General features: G+C 52.5%; 9 protein-coding genes across 10 annotated transcripts in view; 3 read left to right on the top strand and 6 right to left on the bottom strand.

The window, feature by feature from the left end:
- Positions 1-59: 59 nt before the first annotated feature.
- On the bottom strand, positions 60-2,417 carry PV07_04769 (uncharacterized protein; the record flags this gene model as incomplete). The annotated part of the gene is made up of 7 exons (XM_016391613.1): positions 60-659; positions 715-1,116; positions 1,178-1,535; positions 1,600-1,706; positions 1,758-1,893; positions 1,946-2,173; positions 2,229-2,417. 7 exons carry the CDS (start codon positions 2,415-2,417, stop codon positions 220-222), a joined length of 1,860 nt encoding a protein of 619 aa, XP_016249132.1. The 3' UTR covers positions 60-219.
- Positions 2,418-3,787: 1,370 nt separating this feature from the next.
- PV07_04768 (RuvB-like helicase 2) lies at positions 3,788-5,311 on the bottom strand (the record flags this gene model as incomplete). The annotated part of the gene is made up of 3 exons (XM_016391612.1): positions 3,788-4,753; positions 4,806-5,252; positions 5,303-5,311. 3 exons carry the CDS (start codon positions 5,309-5,311, stop codon positions 3,788-3,790), a joined length of 1,422 nt encoding a protein of 473 aa, XP_016249131.1.
- Positions 5,312-5,553: 242 nt separating this feature from the next.
- PV07_04767 (uncharacterized protein) lies at positions 5,554-8,900 on the top strand. Its single transcript, XM_016391611.1, has one exon. The coding sequence runs from the start codon at positions 5,857-5,859 to the stop codon at positions 7,999-8,001; it is 2,145 nt and encodes a 714-aa protein (XP_016249130.1). The 5' UTR covers positions 5,554-5,856; the 3' UTR covers positions 8,002-8,900.
- PV07_04766 lies at positions 8,879-11,005 on the top strand. Of its 2 annotated transcripts, XM_016391610.1 has the most exons (5): positions 8,879-9,255; positions 9,395-10,181; positions 10,257-10,282; positions 10,416-10,456; positions 10,572-11,005. In XM_016391610.1, the coding sequence occupies exons 2-5, from the start codon at positions 9,546-9,548 to the stop codon at positions 10,757-10,759; spliced, it is 891 nt and encodes a 296-aa protein (XP_016249129.1). In that variant the 5' UTR covers positions 8,879-9,255; positions 9,395-9,545; the 3' UTR covers positions 10,760-11,005. The 2 variants fall into 2 exon arrangements, with proteins under 2 accessions (XP_016249129.1, XP_016249128.1); XM_016391609.1 differs by having other exon boundaries at positions 8,879-10,181.
- Positions 11,006-11,232: 227 nt separating this feature from the next.
- PV07_04765 (uncharacterized protein) lies at positions 11,233-13,942 on the bottom strand (the record flags this gene model as incomplete). Its single annotated transcript, XM_016391608.1, has 3 exons — positions 11,233-11,313; positions 11,375-13,525; positions 13,580-13,942. The coding sequence occupies 3 exons, from the start codon at positions 13,940-13,942 to the stop codon at positions 11,233-11,235; spliced, it is 2,595 nt and encodes an 864-aa protein (XP_016249127.1).
- A 169-nt stretch (positions 13,943-14,111) lies between these two features.
- Positions 14,112-19,467, bottom strand: PV07_04764 (uncharacterized protein). The gene is made up of 2 exons (XM_016391607.1): positions 14,933-19,467; positions 14,112-14,878 (listed from the first exon to the last, which is right to left on the bottom strand). The coding sequence occupies exons 1-2, from the start codon at positions 19,175-19,177 to the stop codon at positions 14,678-14,680; spliced, it is 4,446 nt and encodes a 1,481-aa protein (XP_016249126.1). The 5' UTR covers positions 19,178-19,467; the 3' UTR covers positions 14,112-14,677.
- Positions 19,468-20,949: 1,482 nt separating this feature from the next.
- Positions 20,950-23,146, bottom strand: PV07_04763 (uncharacterized protein). Its single transcript, XM_016391606.1, has 3 exons — positions 22,395-23,146; positions 22,302-22,337; positions 20,950-22,243 (listed from the first exon to the last, which is right to left on the bottom strand). Exons 1-3 carry the CDS (start codon positions 22,422-22,424, stop codon positions 21,437-21,439), a joined length of 873 nt encoding a protein of 290 aa, XP_016249125.1. The 5' UTR covers positions 22,425-23,146; the 3' UTR covers positions 20,950-21,436.
- A 1,338-nt stretch (positions 23,147-24,484) lies between these two features.
- On the top strand, positions 24,485-27,016 carry PV07_04762 (uncharacterized protein). Its single transcript, XM_016391605.1, has one exon. The coding sequence runs from the start codon at positions 24,677-24,679 to the stop codon at positions 26,717-26,719; it is 2,043 nt and encodes a 680-aa protein (XP_016249124.1). The 5' UTR covers positions 24,485-24,676; the 3' UTR covers positions 26,720-27,016.
- The window catches only part of PV07_04761 (uncharacterized protein), a 2,608-nt gene continuing 1,966 nt past the window's right edge, over positions 26,945-27,586 (bottom strand). The window contains exon 2 of the mRNA XM_016391604.1: positions 26,945-27,456. Within this exon, the coding sequence (XP_016249123.1) occupies positions 27,214-27,456 (243 nt within the window). The 3' untranslated portion in view covers positions 26,945-27,213. The remainder of the gene's footprint in view (positions 27,457-27,586) is intronic.

Here is a 27,586-nt window from a genome sequence, read left to right as displayed (position 1 = left end):
TGTAATGACTGTCACGCTCCATCTTTAATTCCTCGATAGCATATACCTCGATACCTAGCTACTTGGTAGGTATCTACACGAATCGTCTTCGTTGTCTTCTTCAACATCGACTTCACCCTCGCCCTAATAGGCTCCTTCACTATCGTCGCTATAGGCTACCAAGTTTGAATCATAGACACAGCCCTGACATGTCCTTCCCTTAGCCACTTCCGCTGATAGCTAGTACCCCTCCAAAGATTTGTCTGTGTTGGAGCCTGACTTTGCTTCATCCTCTGCTTCCGAATTCTGGTGCTGGGTAGTCTTTCCAAGTGCTCCCTCTCTGACCATGTGGACAGCCGTGTGGTTGGTGAGGTACTGAGAGGGATCATTGATGAACAGTGCACAGATGATGGCAATGACCCCGAAGGGAATAGACGAGTAGAAAACTCTCTTGAAGGCGAAGGCGTATGCCTCTCTGTATGCAATTGCCGCCGCCTGTTCAACCGCCGGAGTGATCCCCGGAACCGTAGTGAAAGCACCTGGGACGCCTACAGCATTCTGCGCCGTGGCTGGAATAAGAGCCGCGAGTTGTTGTGATGAAAGTCCGTAAGCAGTCGCAACCTCTGCAATCTTCTTTGGAATCTCGCTCTTAACCTCACCGTTGAGGATTGTATTGAAGACTTGAGCTTTTGTCAGCTTCGAGGGTATTCAGGATTCCATCCCAGACGAACGTACCTGCATTGCCCACACTCCCGCCACCGCTGCGAAATGTGCCGATCAACCCGGATGCAATTCCCAAGTGACGCAAGGGGACGTTTAAGCCCGCAATCACATAGCAAAGTAGAGTAATCATGGCAAAAGGGCCCATCCCAAAGAATTGGAACACCATCCAGCCCGCCCGGTCGGATGGCACCACACCAGCATAAGCGGCCGTGAATACCGTCTGAAAGACTAGCAATACAATTACCTGGAGCTTCAAATGACCAACTTTGCCCATGAAAAGTGTCGCGATGCCGCCAAAGAGGATCTGTGCAACACCGTTGGGGAGAGCGATGATGCCGATCTGGATAGGGTCGCTTGTGAACATATAGAGCGAGCCCTGAGGTAGTAGGCCAGCGAAGGAATAGTAAACGAAGCCTTTTGCATCAATGTTAGCAATTCTCCGTCGGCTATGAAACATCAAGCTGTGGTTACTCACCCGCCACGAAGACCACAACCAAAAGAACGGTGAACTCGCGTACTTGCCGGAACAAGGAATACGGGAAGAAGGGTTGTTTCGCCAGTGTAAAGTCGTAGACGAAACAGGCAGCCAGGGTCAACAAACCCACAACGATTGGCGCAACAACAGAGGCCGATTTCCAGGCATGTCCATCGGTCCCAGCCCAGGTCAGCCCGATCAGAAAGATAGTCAAGCCCCCCGTGTACAAGAGAAAACCGACATAATCGACTTCCTTCACTTGCTGCCATCGGGATTTGAAGAAATCATACTGTGGACGTGTGGGTGGCCAATAGAAGACCAGGGTCCCAATCAAACTCAAGACGCCATAAATCATGGCCTGGATCAGTCAGGACGCGAATGAGGGCTAGTTTGACAGAAAGGGAAATGCAACGCAAGCTCACAATGTAATAGCACCATCGCCATTTCGCGGCCGTGTTAGCATTCAAAGTCGTCGCTATCAGTGTCCCCGCAAGGCCCCAGGGAAGGACCATAGCACATTCTGTAAGCCCTGGACTCAAATGTCAGTCTTGTGAGAAAAGTTGAGGGAGCTTCTCTTAACCTAGCAAGCCTCTCCATTTGTTCGGGACGAGTTCCTGGATTCCGGCGTAGCTGACGAAAATGATACCACAACCAAAGCCAATAACGGTTGAGGCGGCGGCAAGCATGAGCGTCGATTTGGCAGTACATGCTATAATCTGCAGAAGTGCTCAGCTTCCCCTTCCACAAAACGGCGCAGTGTTATCGTACCGAACCGATAATAGCAATAATTTCGCCGGCCACGATTGTCCATCGTCGACCGAAGACGTCCGACAGTGAACCTGCGAGGGAGAAGCTAACAGAGGACGCAATACTCCATCCACCAACAATCCAAGAAATATGCTCAGTGTCGCCAAGGTCGGTGCCGATGGGAACCAAAATCCCTGTCACCAGAGTGAAGCCACAAGAGATTGGACAGACATAGGAGAACGACAGCGACTTGCATCAAACGTTAGCATAGCCAACCACACATCACAGATAAGAGCGAAGATACCACGATAGCCAGCAGAGTCGTCCACGTCAAGGTCTCTGCTTTCTCTGGATTGTCTTCCAAAGCGGCTTTGTGCGGATCATCCAGGTCCAGTGGGATATCGTGGACGGGTACATGGCGAGCCTCTGATCGAGCTTGTTCGAGCATCTCAATTTCGGCGCCCGTAGTTTTCTCTTCGAGCGAGGCAGACATTGTGTGCAAATGTCCCTCAGTAACTCCTTCCGAGGGGAAGACCAAGAAAGGATTGAAAAGAAGACGAGCTGAAGCCTGAAGCTGCCATGTGAAAATGCACTGTCTTAATGTTGATAAATCTCCAATAATCTCCAAATCTATGCCATGTTTCAAGCGAGAGGAGAATTCCCCACCTCTTGAATGGCCATATGAGAAACGTGTTGGGGCCTTGATATCCCGAAGGCAAGAAGATGTACTAGATAGTCTGAAAACTTGGAGACTCGAAATGAATAGTCACCCTGTCGGGACACTCGGAACCTCATTTGCTGGACAAATAAGGTCCCCCTTTCACCTTTAGTCGCCTTGCAGCAGGTGGATCGTGTGATAGGCCTTTGAGGGGTGATCCCAGACTCAGGTGCTTGAATATCGCGCGAATAGCCCGAGTGGGCTCGGTTCAATCAGTCTGCTTGTGATGTTGGAGACAGCGGGCGATGAAGGACCATTCCCATGGCCTCGACGGGCCCCACATCTTGTATGACCTTGGAGCTATCGTTCTTTTCTAGCATTCACACATCGGTGTGCTTCAGTGGAGATAGAAGTATGACCGCCGCAGTGACCGCAACTGAGATCTGTATTCCGTGCAGTATCGGGATATAAAATAAAGACCGATTGACCTGGGCCCAAGTTAAACGTCCCACATGATGTGGGTGAGCCATCACAAGGCTATCGATCTTATAGAGCCTTGTCCGGGGTACCCCACATAGTCCAGAGCACACCTGGGGTAGCGAGGGCTTGAGCCGCAGTGGAGAACTTGGAACACTTGCCCGCGGGGAAAGAAGAATCATGTTGAAGCAGCAGGTAGACGCATCTGATGTCCCCAAGCAACGTCACCTCGAAGCCCTATGAAGACCGCAATCACTTCTAAATCTGCTTGACTTTGGGACATGACAATGGGAATGCTTGATCGAATGTGCCGGAAGCCTTTCATTCCTAGGGCGCTTCTGGGACTACAAATTAGTCCAGACAACACACAAACAGAGGATCTAGGGTCATCCTCCTCCCTTGCTGCGCACTTACCAAGACCCGACATCGAGACCTCGTTCGCCATCCTGCAACAAAGTTTTCGAACGTTGTCCAGCATTAACTACTCAAATGGGCAGACACTGAAAGCTCAAGTCCCGTTTCCCGATTCTGTTCTGCCTTCCACAATCGGGCTGGTTTGCATGTGAACGCGACCATGTCCGTAAGTGCTGCTGCAGCAGTGGTGTCTCTGGCGGATCTTCCATGGAAGACGTAGTGCGGACATGTGTCAAGATTCAGTGCAAAGACAGTGATCGGAAGAAGAGCGACAGTCAAATGAAGCAAGGCATTGCTAGCCGTCGCCAGATTCTTCACGCTGTATCCATTGCATCACCGTTCGTGCTGTTGGTGCCGTTGATCGCAAAAGAGACATCACCAGCGTCGCTGATGAAATGCTTCTCGAAATCAGTGACAAGTTTGATCGATCTCGCCGAATCGTAGAATAATCTATAACTTCTTTGGACATCTTCAATGCTGACTTCCTTTGCCTTCCGCTTCTGACTTAGCAATGTGGAGGTCGTGATGATATTGCTAGCATATCGCAGTCCAGATTCCTGGCCAATTTTGGTGAGAAGCGCGAGCGCATCCGCGGAGAGATCAACTTCTTCTTCCTGAGCACGAATGGCGAGGATCTGAGAAATTTCGTCGGCAGAGTATGGCTGCGTACTGATGATGACGAGCCGGTCCAGGAAATCCAGTGGAAGACCATGCGGCGAGCTGTATGTCGTCCCTCGAATGCGAGTGTTTCCTCGGTTACTTGCCATGATGACGATGGGTGCCAGGTCTGCTTCCAGCGCACGATTGATGTAGGAATAACACTCAATGTCAAGCATGTGCACTTCGTCAATGAACAGCACACCGGGGATGATCTCAGCCTTCCCTTCTTCCTTCCATTCTCCGACCTTAGTGTTGATCTGATCACGTACTTCGCTCCGTATCTCACCCGTGTCGCCGGAAAAGAGGGCTAGAAACCCCTGCGTTCTCGAGTTGATGACATCAATCTCATGCAAGCTGACTGTGTGGACAACTTCCTTCCGTACTTGGAGTTCGCCCTCTGGACATTGCACGAACTTGGTGTCTGCGCCCATGGCATCGTAGTCTCGTGAACGCGTGTATGACCTCCCTAGTTTCGTGATTTTCCCTGAGGATTTATCAATTGAGATGACATCGCCAGCCATGACTCTCTCCTTGGTCATTGAATCAATCATCTTTGTGCCCATGTCATAGACCGTTTCCATATCAGTTGTTTTGATTGTGAGTTTTCCTTGTTTGTTGCCCTGTGATACCTTGTCAACCGTGCCTCGGATAAACCCATGAACAGTGGCTTACCCCTGAGACGCTCCTGTCGATTTGGATTTCAACCACCTCGCCTTCAATGATCTCACTTTCTTCCTTTATCCTCACACCAATGGACTTGCGGAATGCTTGCGTCAAGGCCTCTGTTTTGGACATCTCAAGGGAGAAGATTTCGGAAGATGCGAGCATTGTGAACGGGACGTCAGGGCCTAAGGATTGTGCCATTGCCATCGCGATGGCTGTTTTGCCTGTGCTAGGAGGACCGGCTACCAAAACAGCTCTTCCAGCGATCTTGCCTTCTTTCACCATCTGGAGTATGACTGCTGCCGCTTTCCGCGCCTTCTCTTGGCCGATTAACCCTTGGGATGAGGCTCTTGGTTCTAACGTCGCGAGGTCCACGCCGAGGCCTCGGATATGAGAATGGGCAGCAATAAGATTGAGGCCGCGAACCTCACGGCCTTCGGATACGGTTGTTATGGGCTGGGGCGAGTCAGTAAAGCAACGAACAAGCAGAGCCGAGGAGAACTCACCGCCGCCATCTTGTGATAATAGAGGAAATTGGGGCAAATACGTAGAGAGTGCTCTGACGAAGGCGAACGAAGAGAGACCAAAGCATTGATATGGCCAGTCTAGGAGTTCCTGCGGATACTGACCATTACATGGAGACCGACCTCTCGAAAAGTTCTCGAAATCGGATGACCTTCCATTTGCGGGATACGCGTTCCGCGAGGTTGCAGTTTAGCGGTGTACGAGCAACGATGCAGGGACAAACCAGGTGCTTTGAGAACTGAGCAAGTTCAAAAGAAACAATCTCAGCCGGGTGACGACATTTTCTTCGGTTGTCAAATCGTTCAAACGTTATATGCCAGCTCCCTACGCTCAGTCTTCGGCCTCAACTTCCTTGAGATGCTGCACCTTGCAACCCGCGCATCGACCAGACTAGCTCGCTCTACCCCTCCTTCCGACCCTTGAGACTGGGCGCAGTTGTTCGCCAGCACGGTAGTCCCAGACTCCTACCCCTTCAGCGACACCGCGATCGTGACACATGTCATCTGGCGGCCTGTGAGGTGATTGCGCTGTGAAGATGCAAAGATCAGATTCGCAAACCCGGGCCTTAGCTCCAGCTGCTAAGACTTCTTCACCATCGCGAGACCCGCGACGTAGAGGAAAGGTCAGCTCGATACAGGCCGCTGAAAGTGTTGATGCTGGTAAGGACCGGGCCTCCGGCAGTGGGGGAGAAGATGCACCCTCATTAAGTACGCCGCAAAGCACTACCAGCAGACTGGACAACATTCCTACCATCCTCTCTGAACCATCTGATTTCGCAACGGCCTTTGTTTCCTCTATCATGGACGCCGCCATAGCCTGCATTTGGTCCATCAAAGAGAATGCCCTCAGCGGTGAGCTCAAGATCGCTTGCGAGGAGCATAAGAGGGAACTAGAAAGAAGTAACCAATTTCCCACCGTTATTAAGGAAGCTCAACGGAAGATCAATCACATTGAAGCTGAATATCGTACAGCCAAGAAGGAGGAAACCGCCTCTAGGGAGAAGGTACAGACGTCCGCAAACCACTTTATCCGACTACTACAAGATACGAGCGACGTCAGAGATGAAAAATTCAAGACTGTGAATAATCAAATGGACACTCTTCAAAAAGAATGGAGAGATGCCCTCTCGCAGCATACATTGGCTCGCGAGAAATCGGAAATTCGACTGCGAAAACTTGAGGAAGACGGGCGCCAGCAGGTGTTGGAAAATCAGCAGCTCAAGAAACAAGTCGAAGAGTTACAGTCTCAACAGCACGACAAGGATGATGCATTTCGAAAGTCCTTCAATGATCTAGAACAGAAATTATCGTCGATGAGAGAGAGTGTCAAAGGGTTTGCGGCAATGTTATCAGAGTTGCAGAAAGATATGCAGCAAGTCCAAGAGACGCTAAAACCAGCACAGCAACAAGCAATTGACGCCATGGAACGAGTTTGCAAGAACCTTTATTCCAGAGTTGAAAAAGAGTATGGCGATCTCCGGTCAGACATTGACTCGCATACCAAGGCAGCTGTGGAACATGCTAAAGAAGCTTGCCGTCAATCTGCCGCCAACCACGAACAGATTGCCACCATCCAAAATGAGAACGGATCTTTGAAGAAGCAACTCGCCACCATCGAAGATCAATTTACACAATCTTTGACGACAATCACAGAACAGTTCGATAATTTCGCGGCAGATTGGAGCAGCCTTGGACCTGGATGGCTGTTAGATGAACTGAACACTTCCCGCCAGCAACATGAACATCTGACGATCAAATGCAATCAGTCTCAAAAAGAGTCCAGCACAAAATTGGAGTTACTCACGCACCAGCACGATGACCTGCAGAAGATCCGGATACAACTGGCCGAACAGGCGAACGAGGTCCGAGATTTGGGTCAAGCTCTCGATCAAGAGATTCGATCACGGAACGTCCGATCCAAAAAACAGGACACCATTTTCGGGGGATCCCCAAGCAACCGTGTTCGTGCCTCGGCTGCTGAGGTGGCGCAGACACTGGTAGCCGAAAATCAGCACGGTGCAAGTGTCCTCAGGCCGACGTCGGAGGTTTCCGAGACGAATTCCCGTTCCGATGTGGACAACATTAACCGGAAGCTGAAGAAGTTGGAGGATTTCGTATTTCGTCTGGGCAAACGCATGGACATATTGTCCGGACGTGTTTCTTTGATCGAGGGTACCGTATATAAACTTATTCTCAACTTCGAAGGCGGAGCTCACAAAGTCTTGACCAATGTAGAAATCCTACACATCAAAACGGAAGGTTATCGGCTAATAATGGACCAGGTTGTGACTAACCATGCCAAGACTGAAGAAGTCAAGCACCCACGTCCACCATTGTCAGGGAATCTTCGAACGGCAAGACAGCCCGAAGTTGATGCACCATCGGTGGATGCGACCAGCGGGTCGCAGGCTATACCTGATGAGATCAACGGCGGGACAAGAACAATCGCGGATGCGGTACACCAATTCTCAGAAGATGACGAGCAGGACATTGAGGGAACAGTTCCAGAAAAGTCCAAGAAGCCAGTGATACCTCAATCAAAACCGACACGGAGTCTAGGTCGTCAATCTAAATCAACCTCGAAACGCAATCGTGCACAGAGAGAAGAGCAGCATATCGATCTCACACAAGATTCGGACGAGGACGAGGCCAGGCCTCCAAAACGCAGAATCCGACGCTAAGGAGCTTGTACGGTTGCACCTCTGGATTTTGACATGCTGTCTTGTTAGCAGCGGAAAGGCTGGATCGATTTTGAACTTTTCTGGTGGGGTGGGAAATTGAAGGATGATACAGGCTTGAAAATATGCCAACAAGATAATGGGACTGGGCGTTGATCATCAAGCTTGTGCTGTTGTTATTCCAGTGCCTTTGAAATGAGGGGACACGATTGGTGATTTTGACGATGTGTGAATGCTGATGATCAAGCGGGACATTCAAAAGCAAGGGGCTCTGATGTTTAATAGGCAGCTGGTTCCTCATGTGCTCTTCGCTGTGCGGTGGGTGGCTTGACTCTCGCGATACGGTGAATATCTTGTTTGACGTGCATACAACAAATCGACAACTGCGACTGGGAATTTCTGACACTGCCAAGCTATACGAGGCTGACAGATGGTGCTTGAAGATCTTCCGGAGCCGCTATGATTGGCTTAGAAGGGGAGAACCCCAGCCTCGTACTTACCACCATTGGCTTAGCTCAAACTTTCGAATGAGTCGCACACCCCGAGCGTTGTCAGTTCCTTGCGAGACGCCTGTCTCATTTCCTCCCCATCCCACTTCGCAAGCGCCTCTACGATTGATCCGACGACATACTCGCCAAGGATCAAGCTGAATGCCACAAATGGCGAGATCGTCCAGAGGCTTGAGCATCGCCAGTCGGTCAGTCGAACACCGTCGAGCGGTTGTCCATGTGAAAGAGGGGCTAGACAGAGCGTGTTGGGAGAGACGGCAAGGGCGATCGCTAGTCTTCATCATTACCGACAAAGATACGTTGGACTTCATGGCGAGCTGAAGAGTGTCCGGGTCTTGCAAGCATGCGTCCCCCATTCCCACATGCCCTCGGCTCCGAGCTCCGGAAACCATCGGACTTGCACGGATGGACTATTCGATCTTTAGTCATCTCGCCATCGACAGACCGAGATACACCCCGAAGAGGGTCTGGATCTATACCGATGCCTCCAACCCGTGGACGTCGGGCCCCGGATTGATCGTCCTCTCTCGAACGTGCTTGATCCACCTGCGACAACCATCCTGGCGAGTGGCTCTGAGTGCATGTAACGCTCTTACAGACATGATGCAAGATCCAGATTGACTTTCTGGAGTGATCCCTCCTCGACCTCTCGCCCTTGGACCGTTTCCCAAAAAGGAGTACTTTTCCTTGTCCTATCAGGTCATTGCGCTACGTCCTCCGCCCGGCACCAGCCGTGGCCCTCGTCCAGGTAAACCCCCTTGCCATATTGCGTGTCATCCCCGCTACAGAATGAAGGAACGGCTGTGCATGTCCAGATCACTTTCGTAGAATGGATCGTCGCAAATAGAAAGGGGAAAAGCCTGCTGAATTGTGTCTGGCGTGTCCAGGGTCTCAATCTTCTTTATCACGACTCGGTGCATTCCTATCGGATGTGTTATATCGAGGCTCTCGTCCCGAAACCGTGTCGACCACCATCCCTTCTGCGCGTAGCCTGTCGACTGCACCAAACCCGAAGGTCACGTTTCGACTGCACTGAATATGGCGGCACCTGTGTCTTCAGCTACCCTCACCCGAGTCGACGCCCGACACCACGATACCACGGCCGACCTAGTCCAAGAGATTCTTGAACGAGATGGTGCCGTGATCGTGACGAACTTGATCAGTCTCGAACACGCCGAGCAAATCCGCCGCGATCTCAAACCGCATTTCGACGCCGACGGGGGCGACAAGAGCGGTTTCTTCCCCAAAACCACGCGGCGGGCCATCGGTCTGTTGGGCAAATCGCCCGCGTGCGTGGACCTGGCTCTCAACCCCCTCTTCAACGAGGTGGCGGCCCGCCTGCTGACCTCCAAGTTCGAGTTCTGGATCGGCCAGGAGAGGCAGGTGGCCGTGTCCAAGCCCCAGATCTCCAGCACCGTCGGCTTCCAGGTCAACCCGGGCAGCAGGCAGCAGGGCCTGCACCGGGACGACATCGACTACCACGTCCGCCCGGGACATGACTCGGTGCTGCTCGGCTGCGTGACCGCGACGGTCAAGACCACGCGAGAGAACGGGGCGACCGTCCTCATTCCCGGCTCTCATCGCTGGAAGGACGATCGCTGCCCGTACGACCACGAGGCCGTGCCGGCCGAGTTGGAGCCGGGCGATGCCACCATCTTTCTCGGGAGTACATACGTAAGTTCTGGGCCCCGGGCACGTCACCGCTGTCTTCCCACCGAAGCACTGACATTCTCTCTCTCGTGGATATAGCACGCGGGTGGAGCCAACCAAACCACGTAAGTTTGCGCTGTCCAGGACCCCGTTCGCCGTTCGAACAAGGCTGCCCTCGCCGGGGGTTGAGATTTCCTTCTTTACACTTGGAAACTCTCTCGCCGTGAATTTTGGAGTAACCGATCATCTGAAAAACAGGGACCAAGTCCGGGAGACGGTCGGGATCTTTCTTACAAAAGGTTAGTCGGCTGATTGACAGGATCTTCACCCCCCCCCCCCCTCTCTCTCTCTCTCTTCAATCCCTCTCCGCCACTTTTCAACTCTTCTTGCCCGGTCTGACGCGTCTGTGTGCAGGAATGTACCGACAGGTCGAGAACCAGTACCTGACCGTGCCGCCGTCGGTGGCGTCCTCGCTCCCGACAAAGGCCCAGCGACTGCTCGGGTACGGGGTCAGTCCGCCGTTCTGCGGCTTCGCCACCGACTACAAGGACCCCATGCAGGAGCTGTTTGGGGTGGTTGATGCGGAGACGGTCGTGCTCTGAAAGAGGGCACATGAGAGGGAAACGAAGGGCTAAAGAAGGGGGGGCCGAGGCAGGGAGGTCACGATGTGTCAAGCATTCCCTGGAAACTACCATGGCTCAAAGGGAAATAGAAATCCTAGGAGAAAGGCCGTAACGATGATGTCGAGGAAAATGTAGTGTCCGATCCTATCATGTGCATTGCGGGCGGTGGACTTAGTAGGAGAAATCTGGGTAGCACTCTGTCATAGTATGATATTTGACGTCCTCCCAGACCCGCTTCACTGGAGAGCCATTTCTCCTCCATCTGAGGCCTTTCCCTTCACGTTCAGAAGAGCATAATGTCCTCTTGAAACACACCTCACAAGTTTGGATGCACCAAAACAGGAACTTCTTGTGAAAAAAAAAAGCCAGCACTTTTCACCCCGTCCGTGGGATCCTCGGGCAAAATCGTCGAAAAGGCATCCTCGCGGACCTGTCATGCTTGTGCCAGATCCCTATCCCACTCCGCGGAGGAGATGGTTTGGGGAATCGGCTCCAATAGCTCGCTTTCGTTCTTGGATCCTTGCGGCGTCGCTCTTGGTCGCATTTCAGGATTTCCCCAAGAGGCGTCGCCTCACGGGGCAACGGGTTGCCTACCTGGTCGCGGAGAGTGTGGGTGAGAGGTGTCGGTCGACGGAAAGGTGCGCGTTTGGCAGGGACGCCATTCCTATCACATCCCATGAGATATTCCATCCTAGGAAATATGGGTACGTCGTTATCTCGTGGTATGGCGCTCTTTGGAGCACCCGGCGTTGTCCTTTCCACCAGATCATATGTCGTGTTGGTGCTGTTCGGTTTCCTTTTGCCGCCTTTTCTAGAGCCTCCATGCTCGCTGAAGGCTGCAGAATGGGGTCGTTTGTTCTTGCGTGGGGGTTTGAAGCTCCTCACGACTGTTTGAGAACTGTGCCGCAGCTCTTCGACGACCTTGTCAGTGTCCTTGCAAACTTCTTCAACCTTTGCATTCAGCGCATAGTTATCGGAAACCGTCAGTGCTGTTCCGGGTATTTGTGTTCGCTTTGGGGACTCTGCTTTCTTTGGCACCTCAGCCTTCTTTAAGCTGACTGTTTTAGCCGATTGTGGGCTATATAGATTGACGGTTGCTTTTTGTACGAGTTTGAGGTTTTCTTGCTGAAGGGACGAGACTTGTATCCGGTTAGATAGGTTCCGGTTCCAGGGTGATGGAGCTCTTCTGATCTTGGGAGGAAACCCATTAGCTGCAGCGCCAGCTTCTGGGGGATCTCCATGTCGAGACTTGGATTCTGTACTGCGAATGTAGCCAAACGGGATCCGTTCCAACGGATCAGAATTGTCTTCGGACTGCCGGGTAGGGCGTGTTTTCGACGTGCAAACATCCGGGGTATGCCTACCGACTCGAACTTTGGCAGCAACTCTGCTGGTGAGGTTAGTACGATTCGCGACGGTTCTTTTCGTTTGAGGAAATATAGCGCTGATCCTCGACGGTGCACTCGACAAGCTTCTCCGTCGACCGGACAGTTGTGCGCCATCATCGCCACCAATGTCACTGGGTGGGATTAAAAAGATCGACCTCGTCGCATAGAACGTACCCAAGGCACTCGCAGCCTTGACACAAGGTTTCCTTTTTTTCAGCCTCCTTATTGAAGATCCTTTACCCCTGTGAGGATGCTCTGAATGGTGCTCGCTGTCCGAGTCCTCAATGACAATGTAAACGGGACAGGGTTGCCCTGGTTGGTTTACTTGTTCCATTTCCTCTGTGGTTGGGGCAGGATTCTTAGGTCGAAGCAATTGAATCTTGTCTGGCCCTGAGATCCACGGACCTGTGTCTTTCATTGCCAAATGTTTGGTCCCAGTCTGAGGGGATTGTGTTGGGCTTTCGTGTGGCCTTTGCAAGACATTGTAACGAAAGCCTCCAGCTCTGTACTCGTTACCGAGAGACTGAGTAATTCCCTCCAGCACTGGTGTCGTGCTTCGATTTTGTCCTGCAGTATCCTCGTCCAGTACAGTTGATGTTTCGATCGGAGACCAAGTCTTGCGAGCTTTAGCAGCAGAGAAAGTTTTGGTATTGTCTGTGCTCACCCTCCGACTCATCTCCTCAAAGCTTCTATCATTATCAGTTCTAGGTGGAGCTGGTGCGGCCCTTCCTAGAGCGAGGAATGTCTGGGTACTCTTCGCGTGCTTGTCTGCGACTTGTTCACTGAACTGAACTGGCCGCGGTGCTGGCGGGAGCGGATCCAGAGTCTTCTGAAGGGTATCTGAGTGAGAAACCCAAGGCCTTTTTGCTGGACTGCGCAAGTTTGATCTCGTGGTCACCGGGGTTTGCCTCGTGCCGGTGGTCGTGACAGTCGCAGCAGCGTCTCTTTTGTACCCATATTGTTCATTGGCGTTGCTATTACACTGCAGCTCCTCTTCCCGAACTTGGACAGCCCTCGCTCCGGTACCGACGTCTCTTTCCATCGGACCAGGGATAATTGCCTCTGTATCCGCTCTGGCCTTCCCTACCACGAGTCGTCTCTTCAGATCGGACTCGGCCGAGGAGAGTGTGGTGCCTGTTCCGTTCTCAGTCCCTCCGTTTTCGAGCTGCTGTTCTCGTTCTGGTTGGGCATCAAAGCCGCTAGTGCTAGTTTCTTCGTTGACTGCTGACTCTGAATCGAGGTCCGAGTTCCGAAGACGGTAATCTCCTCTCAGCTTCTGCGCACGATGCTTGAGTTTGCGTGGTTGGCGTACATTGCCGGCACGGAGGGCGGTCGCGATTCTCGCTGTCGCATCGATCTAAAGGTCACTGTTAGTCCTTTCGCATTACATTTGTCGCGCAGGGCAGCTTACAGGAGTCAGTGCAAAGCCCAACTCGTAATGCAGCATCTGTGACAAAAGCCACACATATTCTTGCCTCTCGAGACGTCGATCCGCGTTCGGGTCAGGCTCACCGTCAGGAAGTGTCAATGGGCGGACTCGATTCTGCAAGTCCAGGACCGATTCGCGCGAGAACCATCGGACTTCCAAGTCTTGAGGGAGTCCCACCTGCAGACCATGTTCTGGGGTCCAGCGCCACCGATCTTCTCGGTATAGGTCACCCAAGATGGCCACCTCAGACTCGTGCAGTTTCTTCAGCCTGCCCAGGGTTAGATCGATCAATTGGCACTCTTGCGACCTCTGAGCTGCAAGATTCTGGAGAATGTTCTCGTCCATGTTCATCCACGACGCAACTCTCCTTGTCGAAGAAAGGCATAGTGGCAAGTTTTAACCAGAGTAGAGACGGGATCAGAATCGACTGAAGAGGTACCTTCTGACAACGACCGGGGGATCCTGATCAATTGGAAACGGTTGGTTTCGAGTCGTGTGAGGCTTGAAAGAGAAGATCAACTACAAATCTCGGATTAGAGACGAAAATAAGAAAGGAAGCTTTTGTACCGCAACCCTGGACTTCATTGACCTCTGCCAGACTTTTCGGACTCCGTCACTCCAATGAAGCGGCCCATTTCCCTGCTGTCTGTAATGATATGACACAACCGCTGACTCTCTCGTAGCTTGTGGAACTTGCAAGTTTTCGGTCTTCGAAGAGCAGCAGCTACTGATGGAGATAGGTGAAGGTGCGAAAGGCCACCCGCAGACAACTCTGTGTTAGTCTTCTTGTCACGCCCGAAGTCCAGCGCGGAGGACCTTGAATCTACATCGCATGTGAACCGCGACTCCGACGAAGAAATCAAGCTAGGAGCGAAAAGGAGGAAACAGGAATATCACCACATACTTCAATGACCGAACTTCCACCACCTCGGAATCGCCTCATAAAGCACTGTCGATGTATCCAGTATTGACATAGCACTCAACCCTTCATGGCCATCTAATCCTCTACTCCGCTGCTGTGTCCGCTGCTGCTGCTGAGACTTGTGAAGGGATGCCATCCATCTAGACCCATCCGCAAAACTAAAAATCAACACCACGCTGAGCTGGCCCCTCCAAAGCGGCCCTCATCTCCTTCGCCTTCCTTGAAACAACCGGCATGATTTGCAGTGCTGGATCGGTCGGGTCACGCTCCGCGATCGTCATGTATAGCCGCTCGAGCTTCTGGATCAAGGAGCTCAACAGTGCCGGTGCATGTTGCGCTAGATCGGAGATTTCTGGGTCCTAAAGTGAAGCAGTGTCAGCGTATAAACCAAACAAGTATCGATTAGCACTTACAGCAAGATCCACCGCATTGAAAGCAGCAGAGATCCACTCCAGTCGTTGAGCCGTATTTGTTGTCAAGGTATTCCCGATGGTGACAGCGATGGAAAACGCGATAAGCGGTGACACATCAGTCGACAAATACTCTGGAGTGAAGTGAATGAAAAGTTTGTCAAACAGCTCTGATGGTTGAGCCGACTGTAGCCACTTGATTGAAGCTTCCTCGTACCGACCCTCGTTCATCAAGTGGCTGATCTCCTCCAGCTCTAGCTCCTCCTTGGTCTTCTGGCGCTGAACTATGGGCCGAGGAAGGGCTCGTGGCGATGGTGTCATACGAGCTGTGGATACCTGGCGAGACACTGGAGATGAACTGGTTTCTCCGAGAAGGGCGAGCTGTCGGCGATCCCTGAGGATTTGACCTTGGAAGGCCACTTGAGTGTCAGACATTTGCTGCAATGCTTCGGCAGTGGCCTGAAGGACTTGACCCAACTTTTCCAGCCTCGTCAGGTCACTTCGTCGGTCATTCTCTAGTTGACGGATCTCATTCCGGAGCCGGACTTCAACCTCAGATGCGGCCTTTTCAGCTGCCGAGGCTGCTAGGGTCTTGAATGTCGGCACAACATGTTTCTGCATGAGATCGTTCAGCTGAGTCTCAATCTGTTTGGAAATCTTTTGTGACACTGTGTCTGATATCGTTCGGTTCATTTGCGGACTCTGGAGAGCTGTATTGAGCACAATAGGTAGTTGCACACCCATCTCATGAGGCACGAGAGAATGCAGGGATTTCGCGACAGCTTCCCCCACTTGGCTACTCACAGCTTGAACTGTGGCCGCTGTAATTGCTGGAACAATCGACTGTTGCATTTGAGCTGAGAGAATACGAGAGAGTGATTTTTCAACGTTGTTGCTCAGAGTGGTGGAGACCAAACGAAGGAGAGCTTCCTGACGGGCAATCGCGGCAGAATCCTGGACGTTTCTATCATTCTGGATATTCTGATAGAGGGAGTCCAGCTCTTTGCGGAATTCCGTGGACACAGCTTTCTCGACCTTTTTCAGTTCCTTGTCCAGCCAACCACCCGAGATGCCAACACTGACCGCTTCTGGTTTCGCCAATGCTTCAGCGGTTGAAGTAAGCGGAACAGCCGCAGCTGCTGATGCAGAGGTTTGCTCCTCAACGGGTGCCATATCTGCAGGTGCTGGGCTGAATATAGCCGTTGGAGCTGGTTTGGCTGTAGGGTCGGCGACGGCGACCTTGTCAGGGATCCGTGGTTCGGTGGATGGGGCGGATTTCTTCTTACTCTTCCTGCTTTCCTTCGGCAATGGAGTTTCAATGTTGGTCGCCTCTGTGAGCGGTTCGGCGCCATTGCTGAGAGGCTGTGTAACCCCTTGTTTCCCGGGTTCCTGGTCTTCGGCCTGTGCCGACTCCACACGTTCGGCAGAGGACGAAGACTTCTTTCCTTGCTTTTTCTTCGAACTCTTACTTGTTGGCACATCTTCGACTGGACTCTTATCTCGAGGGCCCTCTTCGATCACACTCCCAAGGCGCAGCTCTTTCAAGCTGACGTAACCTTGCTTCGCAGCATCAATCCCATCGACCACCTTCATGCTCGCATTCCACCCCAGGTCCTCCTTTGTAATATTGAGACAAGTAACGCCTTTTGAATGGACGACATAGAGCTCGAACAACGACGTCTTCTCGTCAACAGCCCTCTGCTCCTCGGTAGTCCGATAAATTGGAAGGAGCTCAACGCTTCGAAGCTGACCCTTCTCTGCAAAGGACATTTCACGGATGCCACTCATGCAAGCCGTAGAATCAGGCTTTGGTAATTCTGGATCTTTGGCAGCAATACGTTGCACATACGCAGCCTGGGTCATCGAAGTGCTAATCGTGTAACGTGGCGCAGAGAGATGAATGAAAAAGAGCGAGTTTCTGGTCGGGTGGCCGACAACAATGATCCCGCTATTTGCATGATAGCACACACTGCAAATACCATCAGTCTCATTCTCGTGAGGGAAATTAATCTCCTGAACGGCTTTGCCTAGAGCAATATCCCATAGTTGAAGAGTGTGGTTCTGCCTCAAGCCGACAAGTACGTAGCGGAGCGCTCCCCCTCTGATATATGGACGAGCCTTGTCAACGAAGAGTACCGACGTCGGCCACGATTTCTCTGCCGGGGATGCGGTGGAGAGGGACAAGATCGGCACATCGACAGTCATACTCGCAAGTCGAGTTGAAGTTGCATTTGACTCATCAATCAGTTTACGAATATCCCAGAATCGTAATCTTCCGGTCTTGTCCAAAGAAACGATCAAAGTATCATCCTCGCTGAAGGTGAAGTCTTTCCCCGCCTTCCCAGTTGAAATCTGAAGCGATCGTTCTTGAAAGAATTTCTCGACATCGACCCGTCGATTGTGCTCACTTACACCGTAGCGGGGGGAAAGCGCGGTGGCTGGCCAGACGAGATGGATTGCCTTGCCGCGTCCAATGGCGAAGAACTCGGGATGGCGAGAGCTTCTCTTTGCCCGGGTTTTGAGCACACCACCTGATGCATTCTCATCAGCCGGTGGGTAAGGCGGGAAGATGAGGCTTTCGGTGTCAAGCTCGTTCTTCTCAAACAGGTCATTTCCGTCCTTATTGATCGTTGCGTAATACACAGTACCACTGACTCCGGTCCCGAGGAGCGCCTGATCATCCGATGGTTCGCCAGCAGCAGAGGTGGTGCAGAGTGAAACATTGAATATCCGGTCATGGGAATTCTTGAAGACTTGACGATCACTACCGTCATCTTGTCTGATGATGCGCATCCCGCCGTTCTTCACCAAGGCGTAGGCGATGTACTTTGATGTTGCAGCTGCCAAAGAACGGTCCAGTTGATCGAACTCCTTCTTCAGTCTTGATATCTCCATCACTCCGTCATCTCTAATGCCGACGCTCGAAGGTTCTGTCAACTGCAAGGTGATCGAAACAAAGGGCTTGATGGGGAAATTGTAAACAGATACAGTCCTTGAGGACTCCTTATTTGGAGACTCTTCTGTATCTTCCCATTCATCACCGCCGTCGGCTAGCTGGTCGACAATTTTCTCCGCGGTGGAGCTTTCGTCCTGTTTTGCACCGTTGTCAGATATCAGATGAATCTCCTCTTTCGTCTCGCCTGTCGACTTCGTCTCCGCTGGAGTGGAAGCTGCAATCTCTTCCGCCGGAGCTGCGTCCTCCGTGGCGGCCTTGTGCGTTGCTGCAGTGGCTGAATCCTCGCGCGATGCTATGGTATTCTTTGGTGCCAGAGGTAGTCTAGGAGTGAGTATTTTCCTCTTGGTAACCTGGCCACCTGCGGCCACAGGTGGATCTGTGTCTTCAGGGATATCATTACTGGGGTCGACACTGGATTCAGGAATTTCAACATTGACATCCTTGGAAGAAGCTACTCCTTCCTTCGGTGTCTGTGCCCGGGAGGCCTTCAACAATGCTTGTAGGTCATCAAACGGGTTCCTGTGGTTGAATATGGTTCGATCCTGAGTCGACGATTTAGTGTCATTACCCAGAGCTCCGAACACGTGCACCTCAGCGGTGGAATTGGGACCGAACAAAGGAGCTGGTGACTCCGTCTTCGTCGGCTTTGCCTCTGCCGATTTCGCGTCAGAGTTGGCATCCGGTAATGGGCTCGGTGGCTTCTCAACCAGATTCTGGCGTGCGCTGATGGAATTGCCGAGATGGTTTCTTCTGACGAGCTTGTCTAGCGCCTCCTGCGCCGCATCGCGACCAGTCGTAGATTTTTCTTTACCACCGCCGCCACCTTGATCTTCCAAATTCAGCGGAGACTGGGTTGTCGAGCCGCGTTGTGCAGGAGAAGGTGACCAAAACTGCGCGAGGAGATCCGAAGTCGAAGGCGACGGTCCCTGCCCGGCAGCATTTACAACTGGCCCGCCATTCTTGTCCTCGGGAACCGCAGCGGCATTGTCGGCAGAAGAAAGAGGCCTGGAGTTTGCCTTGGGAGGTGTCGAGGTAGTGGTCGCAAAATTGAGCAGGCCCAGCAACGGGTTGGCAGGGAGGGCGGATGCGACTGGCTGCGCCATCTGGCTGTAGGAGCTATGATTCGCAACAGAAGTGAGGGGAGGAGGGCTCGAAGGCAACGATGAGGCGCCTGGGAACGGAGAGGTTTGGCCTGCCGAGTTGGATTGGTGTGGCGTCTGGGATGGGGCTGGGGAATCGCGAGGCTTCACCATCAAGTTGGCAAGCATGGCTTGCAGGTCGTTGGGCGACATTATTCCAGTCAGTCCAAGGACGTCCAGGCCGATGAGCTCACGATCCGAATGTAGAAAGGCAAAGGATAATGGTTCTGCGTCACCCGGATGCTACACCGGGAGCCAGAGAAGAGGCAGGAATGAGTGGCAGCACCGAAACGTGCAGGAAAAAGAAGAGGGTATGTTCAACACGCGATTAACCGGGAGGGTGGGTGGAAGGTGTTTGCTGATGAAAACATAAAGCCCTGAGCAATCCAGAGGAAGGTGAAGGAAAGATGAATCGAGGTGAATCAGACGTCGATACGGCGACGAGTGGCTCGTCAAAATTTCTCCGCAGTCTGGGAGCTCCAATTCGATCATGACTGCTGCCACCCGCACGTGCCCGCTGCCTGCAGCCTGCAGGAGTCTGCGGCGGCTCACCTGGCCAAGGCGGGCCATCCTCCCAGCTGCGAACTGCACCTTGGTCGCCCCGGCAAAATCCTCCCGGGTCCATGTGGGTGTCTATGGCGCCTAACAACTGTACTTTGACTACCGAATGCCTCCCTACCGCGAGTAGGTACCAGTTCCGGGCTACCGACTGAAGGGCACTCGCTGCATACAAGTCCTCGGTACATGTGTATGATGTAGAAGCCCAAGGTGCTGCCCAGAATGAGTGTCAATACAGGCTGCTGTGTCTCGAGACCAGTGTCACCGCTTCTGCAGACTATGCGTGTTTTGCTCAACCCCTTTATGTCTGGGCGCTGCAGCAGCAACAAAAATCCTAAATCATCCTGAATACAGAGATGCTCATTCGTCCTGCTTGGCTGAGCCAGCCTGAATCCAAGTTCCACACCATCTCAAAAAAGTTCCACCTGTACCGAGTACATACAAAGTGTTGGCAGCCCTTTCCCCTCTCAGCACTAAACGCGCAAGTATTACAAAGTTCGATTAACTTCCTCCTACTTTTACAGATCTAAAGACACATCATATCAATGCCAATGTATTGTCTTCGCTCGTAAGTAGGCTGTCGCCCTCCTTTCCCCCCTCCTGTCTCGTTATGAGGGTTACGAACATGTTCTAACAGCGCCCGTGCGATCAGATACCTTCCACTCCTTCTGCTCCCTCTTCCCCTCAGCCTGTCGCCCATACATCTCATCCTCCTGCTCGTGCTCACGTACCTCCTCAACCGCCCGTGCATATACTGCTCGTTTCTCCTCATCATACTCTTCGCGTCGTCATGCCACTGGTCAAATCGGTGCTTCATCGACCTACCCATCCTAACATCCCAACATCCTGATGGCGGAGAGTTGTCCTCGTACGAGACGATTGCGGCTTGGTTCACTCCGAGGTTATATACGACGGACTTTTCGGGCAATCTCGGGAACATGACGGGACAGGCGAGCAACGGTGCTGCTGCGTCGGAGATGGGAGGCTTCCTCACAGACGTCGCACGGACAACCGTCGCCGGTCTTGCGAACGCGGCCAAAAACACGGCAGAGGAATTGTTCGATGAAGCTCGGCAAAAGTTGGTCGTATCCTCAACCACGACCGGAGCAGAAACAGCAGCTTCAGCGACGTCTTTGCCCTCACTTCTGGATACTGGAATTGGAACTCATTGGTTGAGGAACTTACTAGGGCGCTCGGAGTGGACGTTACCTTGCGTTGGAGTCAAGCTGGTTCTCTGAAATTTGACACGGCGGCTGGTCGTTTGACGAAATCCTGTTGGAAGGCCGTGCTCAACGCCACGGGTGCACCATCTATGATGAGTACGGAGTTGTAGGTTGTCGATTCACTTACAAGATTCGTTTTCAACCACAGAAATGCAGAGGATGTCTCATATATTGTCCGTCCAGCACAAAAATATGTCTTCGCTGGACTACTACTATATTCTAGTCTAGGTCAAATGGTCGCTGTATGATACCAGCTCACAGCCCTCAAGTCGACGCGGAAATTTGTTTTGGCCCATGAATTACGCTGAAATCGACTGAAACCTGAAACCTCCCAGGAAATTGCGATCAATACACATTTCACAGATGCCAAACGCTGCGTAACTCGTCAAGCTATCATGCCCAACCCCTCCAATGGGGAAACATGAGGATATTGCGACAAAGCACAAGGGCGCTCCTTGTTCAGGTAAGGAGGGGGTGTCGCACCGGTTTTGCCGTCTCGAGATATTAAAGATCATTTCTTCACCTTCAATTGCCCCGGCCAAGAAGAGGAACTCGACGACAACTCCGGTAGACCCAAGACTTTTTCCCTATGACGGCCGTTTCAAAACCCCTGGCTATGGTCCTGCCATGATCATTGGATGGGCCAGTCGTCTTCAGTAATTGATGACCAGAACACAAACACCGCCACAACGCTGAGGAGCGTGAATAGGGTCTCAAAAAGGGTGCCATTGATGTCGCCATGGGTGCCTTCGCATATGTGCTTCGATATCACATACATGAAGACCTGGCCGATGGCGAAGAGGAGGGCGGCAGCGACCAAATAGACCATTGGCTTCGTCTCGCCCAGGACCTTGAGAACCAGTATCGACTCGAGGACGAAGAATAAAAACAGGAAGACCAAGGGTGCCAGCTGATACAACGTGTAGAGGGCGTAGCTTTGGTGCGGTGGGTGCAACGAGCTGTCCCAAAACCCAGTCCAAGAGAAGGCCGTGTCGAGTGCAATGTAGCCAGTGCCAATGAACAATGCCAGGGAGCTGAAGCCAATCAACCCCATCGACAATGGTGTGCCGTCGTCCACTAATTGGTAACCCACCACTGCATTCATGAGTAAGATCCACATGGTCGCCACGATAGCGGCCAGATGGACAGCCGTGAACCCTTTCCGCACATCGTTGTTCAATGGAAATCCGCCGACCGTAAATATTTCACAGATTTCAATGATCAGATATCCGACCAGAAACATCTGCATTTCCCGGCGACCGACCGCAGCAGCTTTCCTTTCTGCGCGCCATAGCAGAAACAGCGTGACGACGATGGCGATGCCACAGAGCAGTATTGAACCCAGATTGGCAAGATTCCGGTTGTTACTCAGAGTGATTCCACGCAGGACACAACCGCCATACGCAAGGCCGGGTGGTTGGTTATTCGTGACGAGGATCTGGATAGCAGTTAGAAGGGGACTAGGAGCTTATCGCTGGAGGGGGGAAGAGTCTGACGTTGCATATAGGTAGTGTCGCATCGCGACAGAAGTCCTGGAGTCGTAGGTCAGTGGTTTGGATAGCCAGACTCGAGTGCCTGAGGGATCCTACTTGGAATTTTCCATACTGTGTTCCACCCATTTCCACAACGAGGTCAAGAAGCCGGAGTCTCGATGACGGTAGAGGAGATGACGAGAGGGAAGTACAGGATAGCGACGTGAAACACCATGCGCTGTAGATTTTGGAGGAAATCTCAGATGACGGGCTGCGCCTGTTTCAGACGATCCGAGCAAGCTGCGCTGGCAGGGTGGTCGAGGGGTGGGAGGTGTTTCGTCGATCGGTAGTTGGAGGACTTTAGAGTCAATGGGATTATTTTTGGAGAAGAATGTCTTTGAAGGACGGAAGAAGAGTGGAAGGAAGGGCCGTTGGTTCGCAAGGTGCAGGATTGGCTGGGTTTTTGCTGCAGGGTGCGCAGGTTTGCAGTCGCGCAGGCGTGGTGCAGCAAACCAGAAAAGTTGGCAGGGTGACTTGATCGGAGTCGGCAAATAAGGATGATGGGGGGCCTCCTCTGGGGCTGGAAGGAGAGGATGGACCGGGGGGGCAGGAAAAAGTTGTAGAGAAGAGTTCCTTGCAGATCTGTCACTTAGAGTTGAGTTGCTGCAGGACGGGAATGGGGATGATGTAACGGGCGCGAGGACAGCTTGACCACTGCTTTATCTTGGTTTCTCGATGCCGGGGAGAAGACTCGTATGTGAAGGGGACGGGTGATGGCTCTCACTTTGGCCTCTACGAGAGCAAGGGAGATGATTGAGTGGGAGAGCTTGTCTGGGGGTGGTAGCAGTGGTACCCACGAGTAGTCAAGGTGCAATCCCCAAGCAACCAGCAGCAGGAGCTCCCTGGCATCGACCAGGTAGTGAGATTGGCTGACGTGCTGGGAAAGGGCGAGGTTGCGAGTGGATCTGCGGAAACCAGGGCGTGGCATGGCATACGAGAACAAGCTGCCCAGTGCCCAGTGCCCAGTGCCTAGCGCCTCTGGGTAGTGCCCATTATTATTGCCAGCCCAGCCCATGGCCCATGGAACCACGGAGCGCCAGCCCGTTGATGGGCGGGAGATTTGGGTATGGCAACATGAAACACACAGCAGATGCTAAGTCACCGATAACAGACCCGGACAGAGATTGCCGAGTGATTGATTCCAATGCACACATGTACACTCTACCACTGTCACTGGGATAAGTATCTGTCGCTGGGTGAACGCATGGGCACGGCGTGGTGATGATCAACGCCGCCACCGCCCACGACCAAGATAAACGTGCATGATTTTCAGTGGCAGTGCAGGTTGCATGTCCGTCCTGCAGGTCTGTGCACCTTTGGCTTTTGTCTCCTGCGACCACCTGCCTCCGCTGTCCACCAGGCCACTACCAAGCCTCGCTAGCACCGAAGGCACCTAGGTACCTGCACGGAGGGCCTGCTATTCGTGGGCTCTAGGCCTAAGGGGGGCCCGCTGAGCCTGCCACTGACGCCCCCGCTTCCACCGCTAGCAGGCGAGAACTCCCAGCTTCCTTACTTGTGCACTGCGGATCATTCGACAGCCACATCAAAACCCTGTCTCGATATTGAACGATCAAGAATCCAGAGTTCTCCATCTCTTGCGCCCATCAAGATACCCAATGGCCGATTCCACACCCTGGGATTTGCAAGACAGCAAATGCAAACAAGCCTGTGGCCTGCTTAGCATCCTCGGATGAGGAGCATTGGGTGGTACCGAGGGTTTTCAGGCACCGTCTGCCAGGAACAGGAATAGTCGTGATACCCCAAAATACGGAGTCTTCACCGTGCCTCCCACCGATCGGGCGCAGTCCCGTCTAGAGAGGACTTATACTCCGCCCCGGCACAGACAGTCGCAAACGACACTCTCAGACTTTGGCAATAGTTAATAGCTAGGGCATGGTTGATCACAGCAGCACGACACGCCGAAGAAATATTGCAGCCTCGCAGCATCCTAAATGCAGTACCTATTGAGAGTGAAGCGGTGAGCGTGCTGGCATTCAAGTATCAAGTACATGGGACCCCCTCTCTCCTCGGGATACTTTCCCTTGAGACTGCTAACACCACTAATGCGGTATGGCTGCGGCAAGATCCGCCACTTGTGTGATTCAAGGTGATGCAAGATCTCATTACTTGCATGCGACCTTTGTAGTCATGCAATCCTGCGACTGACCGATACCAGCGGTACCCTGCACCAACAAGTCCTCGTCGCAATAGGGGAACCCTAGAATGTCGACGCTCGGTCTTTCTGTCTCAACACCATTCTAGACGTACACGATAGGAGTTTCGACAGTGTCCCTCTTTTGTCCATTGCTCCGCCACCGCCCGACCTGCGCTTCCCCACCATGGCGCAGTCCTCAACCCGCAGTCGGCCTCGTCGCGGCCCTCGAGTCCAGTATCCGAATGACGATAGCGATACCGATGACCTACATGAGTTCACCACCAACCCTCGACCTAACCGGGCTGCCCGTCGAATACAGACATACAGAGAATCAAGTGACGACGATAGCGATGATATCTCAGATCCCTTGTCCGGTGAATCAGACTCTCAGTCCACCTCCACCCACTCGAGTGTTCGACCTCAAAGAACTACGAGATCACAGCCACATTCGCAGAAGCCGACATGGCTACCAAAGAGGAAATCAGGACCTGCACCAACACCCAGGCGGCAGCGCTTGCTCAACCCGAGCAAACGACAAAAAACTTCGTCTTCCAACCAGACTGGGAGCCAAATGAATGCGAAGCACTTATTCAAAACCTACAAACAACAGAAGCCTTCGCTTTCCAACAACAACCGGAACAAAATGAACACGAAGCTCTCTAATGATATATCATTTTTATCCGACAACATGCGGATTCCCCCGTGGCAGCAACTGCCGTACCTTGTTCTCGTGAACATTATGCAATATGCTGCATATCCACTCTACGGTCCGACGTCGCGAGCGCAGCCTTCGATCAACTGGCTGTGTGCAACAGGGACCTTGTGTCGCTCCTTTCGCGAAGCCTGCACAGCAGCTTTGCTTTACAGCCCTCCTCTGTACCCACCATGGCGAGCCCACAGTCTCATCAATCTGCTCGAGCAAGCTCCTGAGTCACTTTCAACTGATTACCGGAGAAAGATCCATTTCCTCGACATTGAAGTCAAACAACTTCTCGTTAAGAAGAGTGGTATCTCAATGGATAGGTTGATTTCTATGACTCCTCTGTTGCAAGGGCTGAGACTCTATTCCAACTACGATGACCTCACAACTGTAATATGGGCACAACCGACAGCGAAGAAATTCAAGTGGAGTTACCCGACAGAGCTCTTCGAACGTTTGGAGGCTGATCATCTCTTCATGAGAAGCTTTGAGTGGAATGGAAGGTTTCCGAATACAGCCGACGTCCTCAGGATAGCCGTGGATGCTCAATGCAGACCCTCTTTCAGCCGCTTGCGCGACCTAACGTTTCTTAACCTGAGTCTGCCCGAAAAGGCCAAGGAACCAGACATCACCGAGGCGCGCAGCTTACTGATCGGAGTGTTAAGCAGTGTCCCTGAATTGCAGTCCCTGTCATTTCGAAATTGCGGCATCGTTGACGAGATTACTATGCCAATGCTTCCGCCTGGACTCCTACACTTGGAACTGACGAATTGCCCCCGTCTTACCTCCGACGCTTTGGAGGGCTATTTGACCGGCGGCTCCAGCCTCCGGGTCCTCAAACTTGATGGCAATCAGTCGATGGATTTGGGTTTCATGGCCAACCTTCAATCTCTGTGCCCTCACTTGCAACACCTAGAGATCGATATGCTCTATATAGATCCGACTTCCTTCCGCGACCGCGAACCCCTCTACGATGAGCTACTACCTAATGGACCTCCTACTTGGCCCACCTACCTTGCTAGCATCTCGATCGAAAATATGCGTCAATTGACACAAGAAGCCGCAGAAGAATTTCTCGCGTCGCTGGTTGATTCTTCTGAGCATCTGCCGCAACTAAGGAGACTCAACATTAAGGCGATCTTGAAAGATGCCAGCTGGCGCGACCGGGCGAAGTTCAGACAGAGATGGCTGCCAAAGCTAGAGAATGTCTTTCTCAACACTGAAGAACCTTCCAATGTCAGGAGCAAGTTGTCAAAGAAGATACCTTCTGCATCGCAGCGACAGAGCTCTCGGATCGCAAACGGTCACCTCAAGAAGCTCAGCCTCAGCGATACCACTGATGAGAGCGACACGCCAGCTCCGAGTGCTATTCAAGGCAGATGTGACGTGGTAAACCTCGTGATCTCGGACCAACGACCTGCCGAAACACAGTATCACGAAAACGACTTCCTTGATAGTGAACCGAGTGATGACGGAGAGTGGAGGCAAGGAAACAGCCAGCAGGTTTCGACTGAATACGCGTGGTAGTTGTACAGTTTGTCTGGATGTTTGGAGCACATCTTGTTGGGTGATCAAGTTTCATGACTGGTGACGAGTGTTGATGTGTAAAGGCTTCTACGGTTGCAGATAGATTACTGCTCTTGAAAAGGATTGGGACCGTGCTTGGGTCCCACATGTAACAGACATGGAATAAATGTGAGGGATCGGATTTGATCCCAGGAGAAAAGAATAAGAGAACTTATGACATCAAAAGCGACTATATCTGTAGGATTTGATTTTCTCCCAATGCTCGTGTTAGGTAGGTGTTGAGAGAAGACCACTTTCATGTTCTGTTCGGCTACTAGATCTGCCCGTGGTTCCTGCACAATACTCTGGGAACCGATTCAGGAGGAGAGATAATCCCCCACCCTAGCCGGCACCTCGAAGAGAATCGTCGTGGCATCTGCATCCTGGATTGTCGCTCGGCCGGAGACAAAGCGGGAGGGGCTGGCGAGGAATTCGGCCATCGGCAGCTTCGCCCATTAGTTGAGAGCCTCGACCAACTCGGAAGGGACGCTCGTGATGGTGTTGAGAGGCGCAGGCTTTTGTTCAATCGGAACGGCAGTGGCGAGGGCGTGGCCTCTCTTCTCTCCCTCCTTTTGCTCCGTCCCCTCAAGCGGGACGAAGCCACGGTATCCGTCCTCGATCATGGCCTGCACGGCCTCGCGATACTTGGCCAGTCCGCCGAAGAAGAACCGCAGCGCGACCTTCTTGCCCTTGACGTTCTGTGAACAGTCGTTAGTGTCGTCCGACAGATAGTTGAAAAAGTAAGACGGGTGAGGGGGCAGGGATTTTTATAAGGGGGTAGCATGTGATGGATCAAAATATCAACATCGAGCAGGAGGGGTGGGGGGG

Source organism: Cladophialophora immunda (assembly GCF_000835495.1).
Source record: "Cladophialophora immunda strain CBS 83496 unplaced genomic scaffold supercont1.3, whole genome shotgun sequence".
Classification (NCBI taxonomy): domain Eukaryota; kingdom Fungi; phylum Ascomycota; class Eurotiomycetes; order Chaetothyriales; family Herpotrichiellaceae; genus Cladophialophora; species Cladophialophora immunda.
This window is presented reverse-complemented; position numbering and strand designations above follow the sequence as displayed.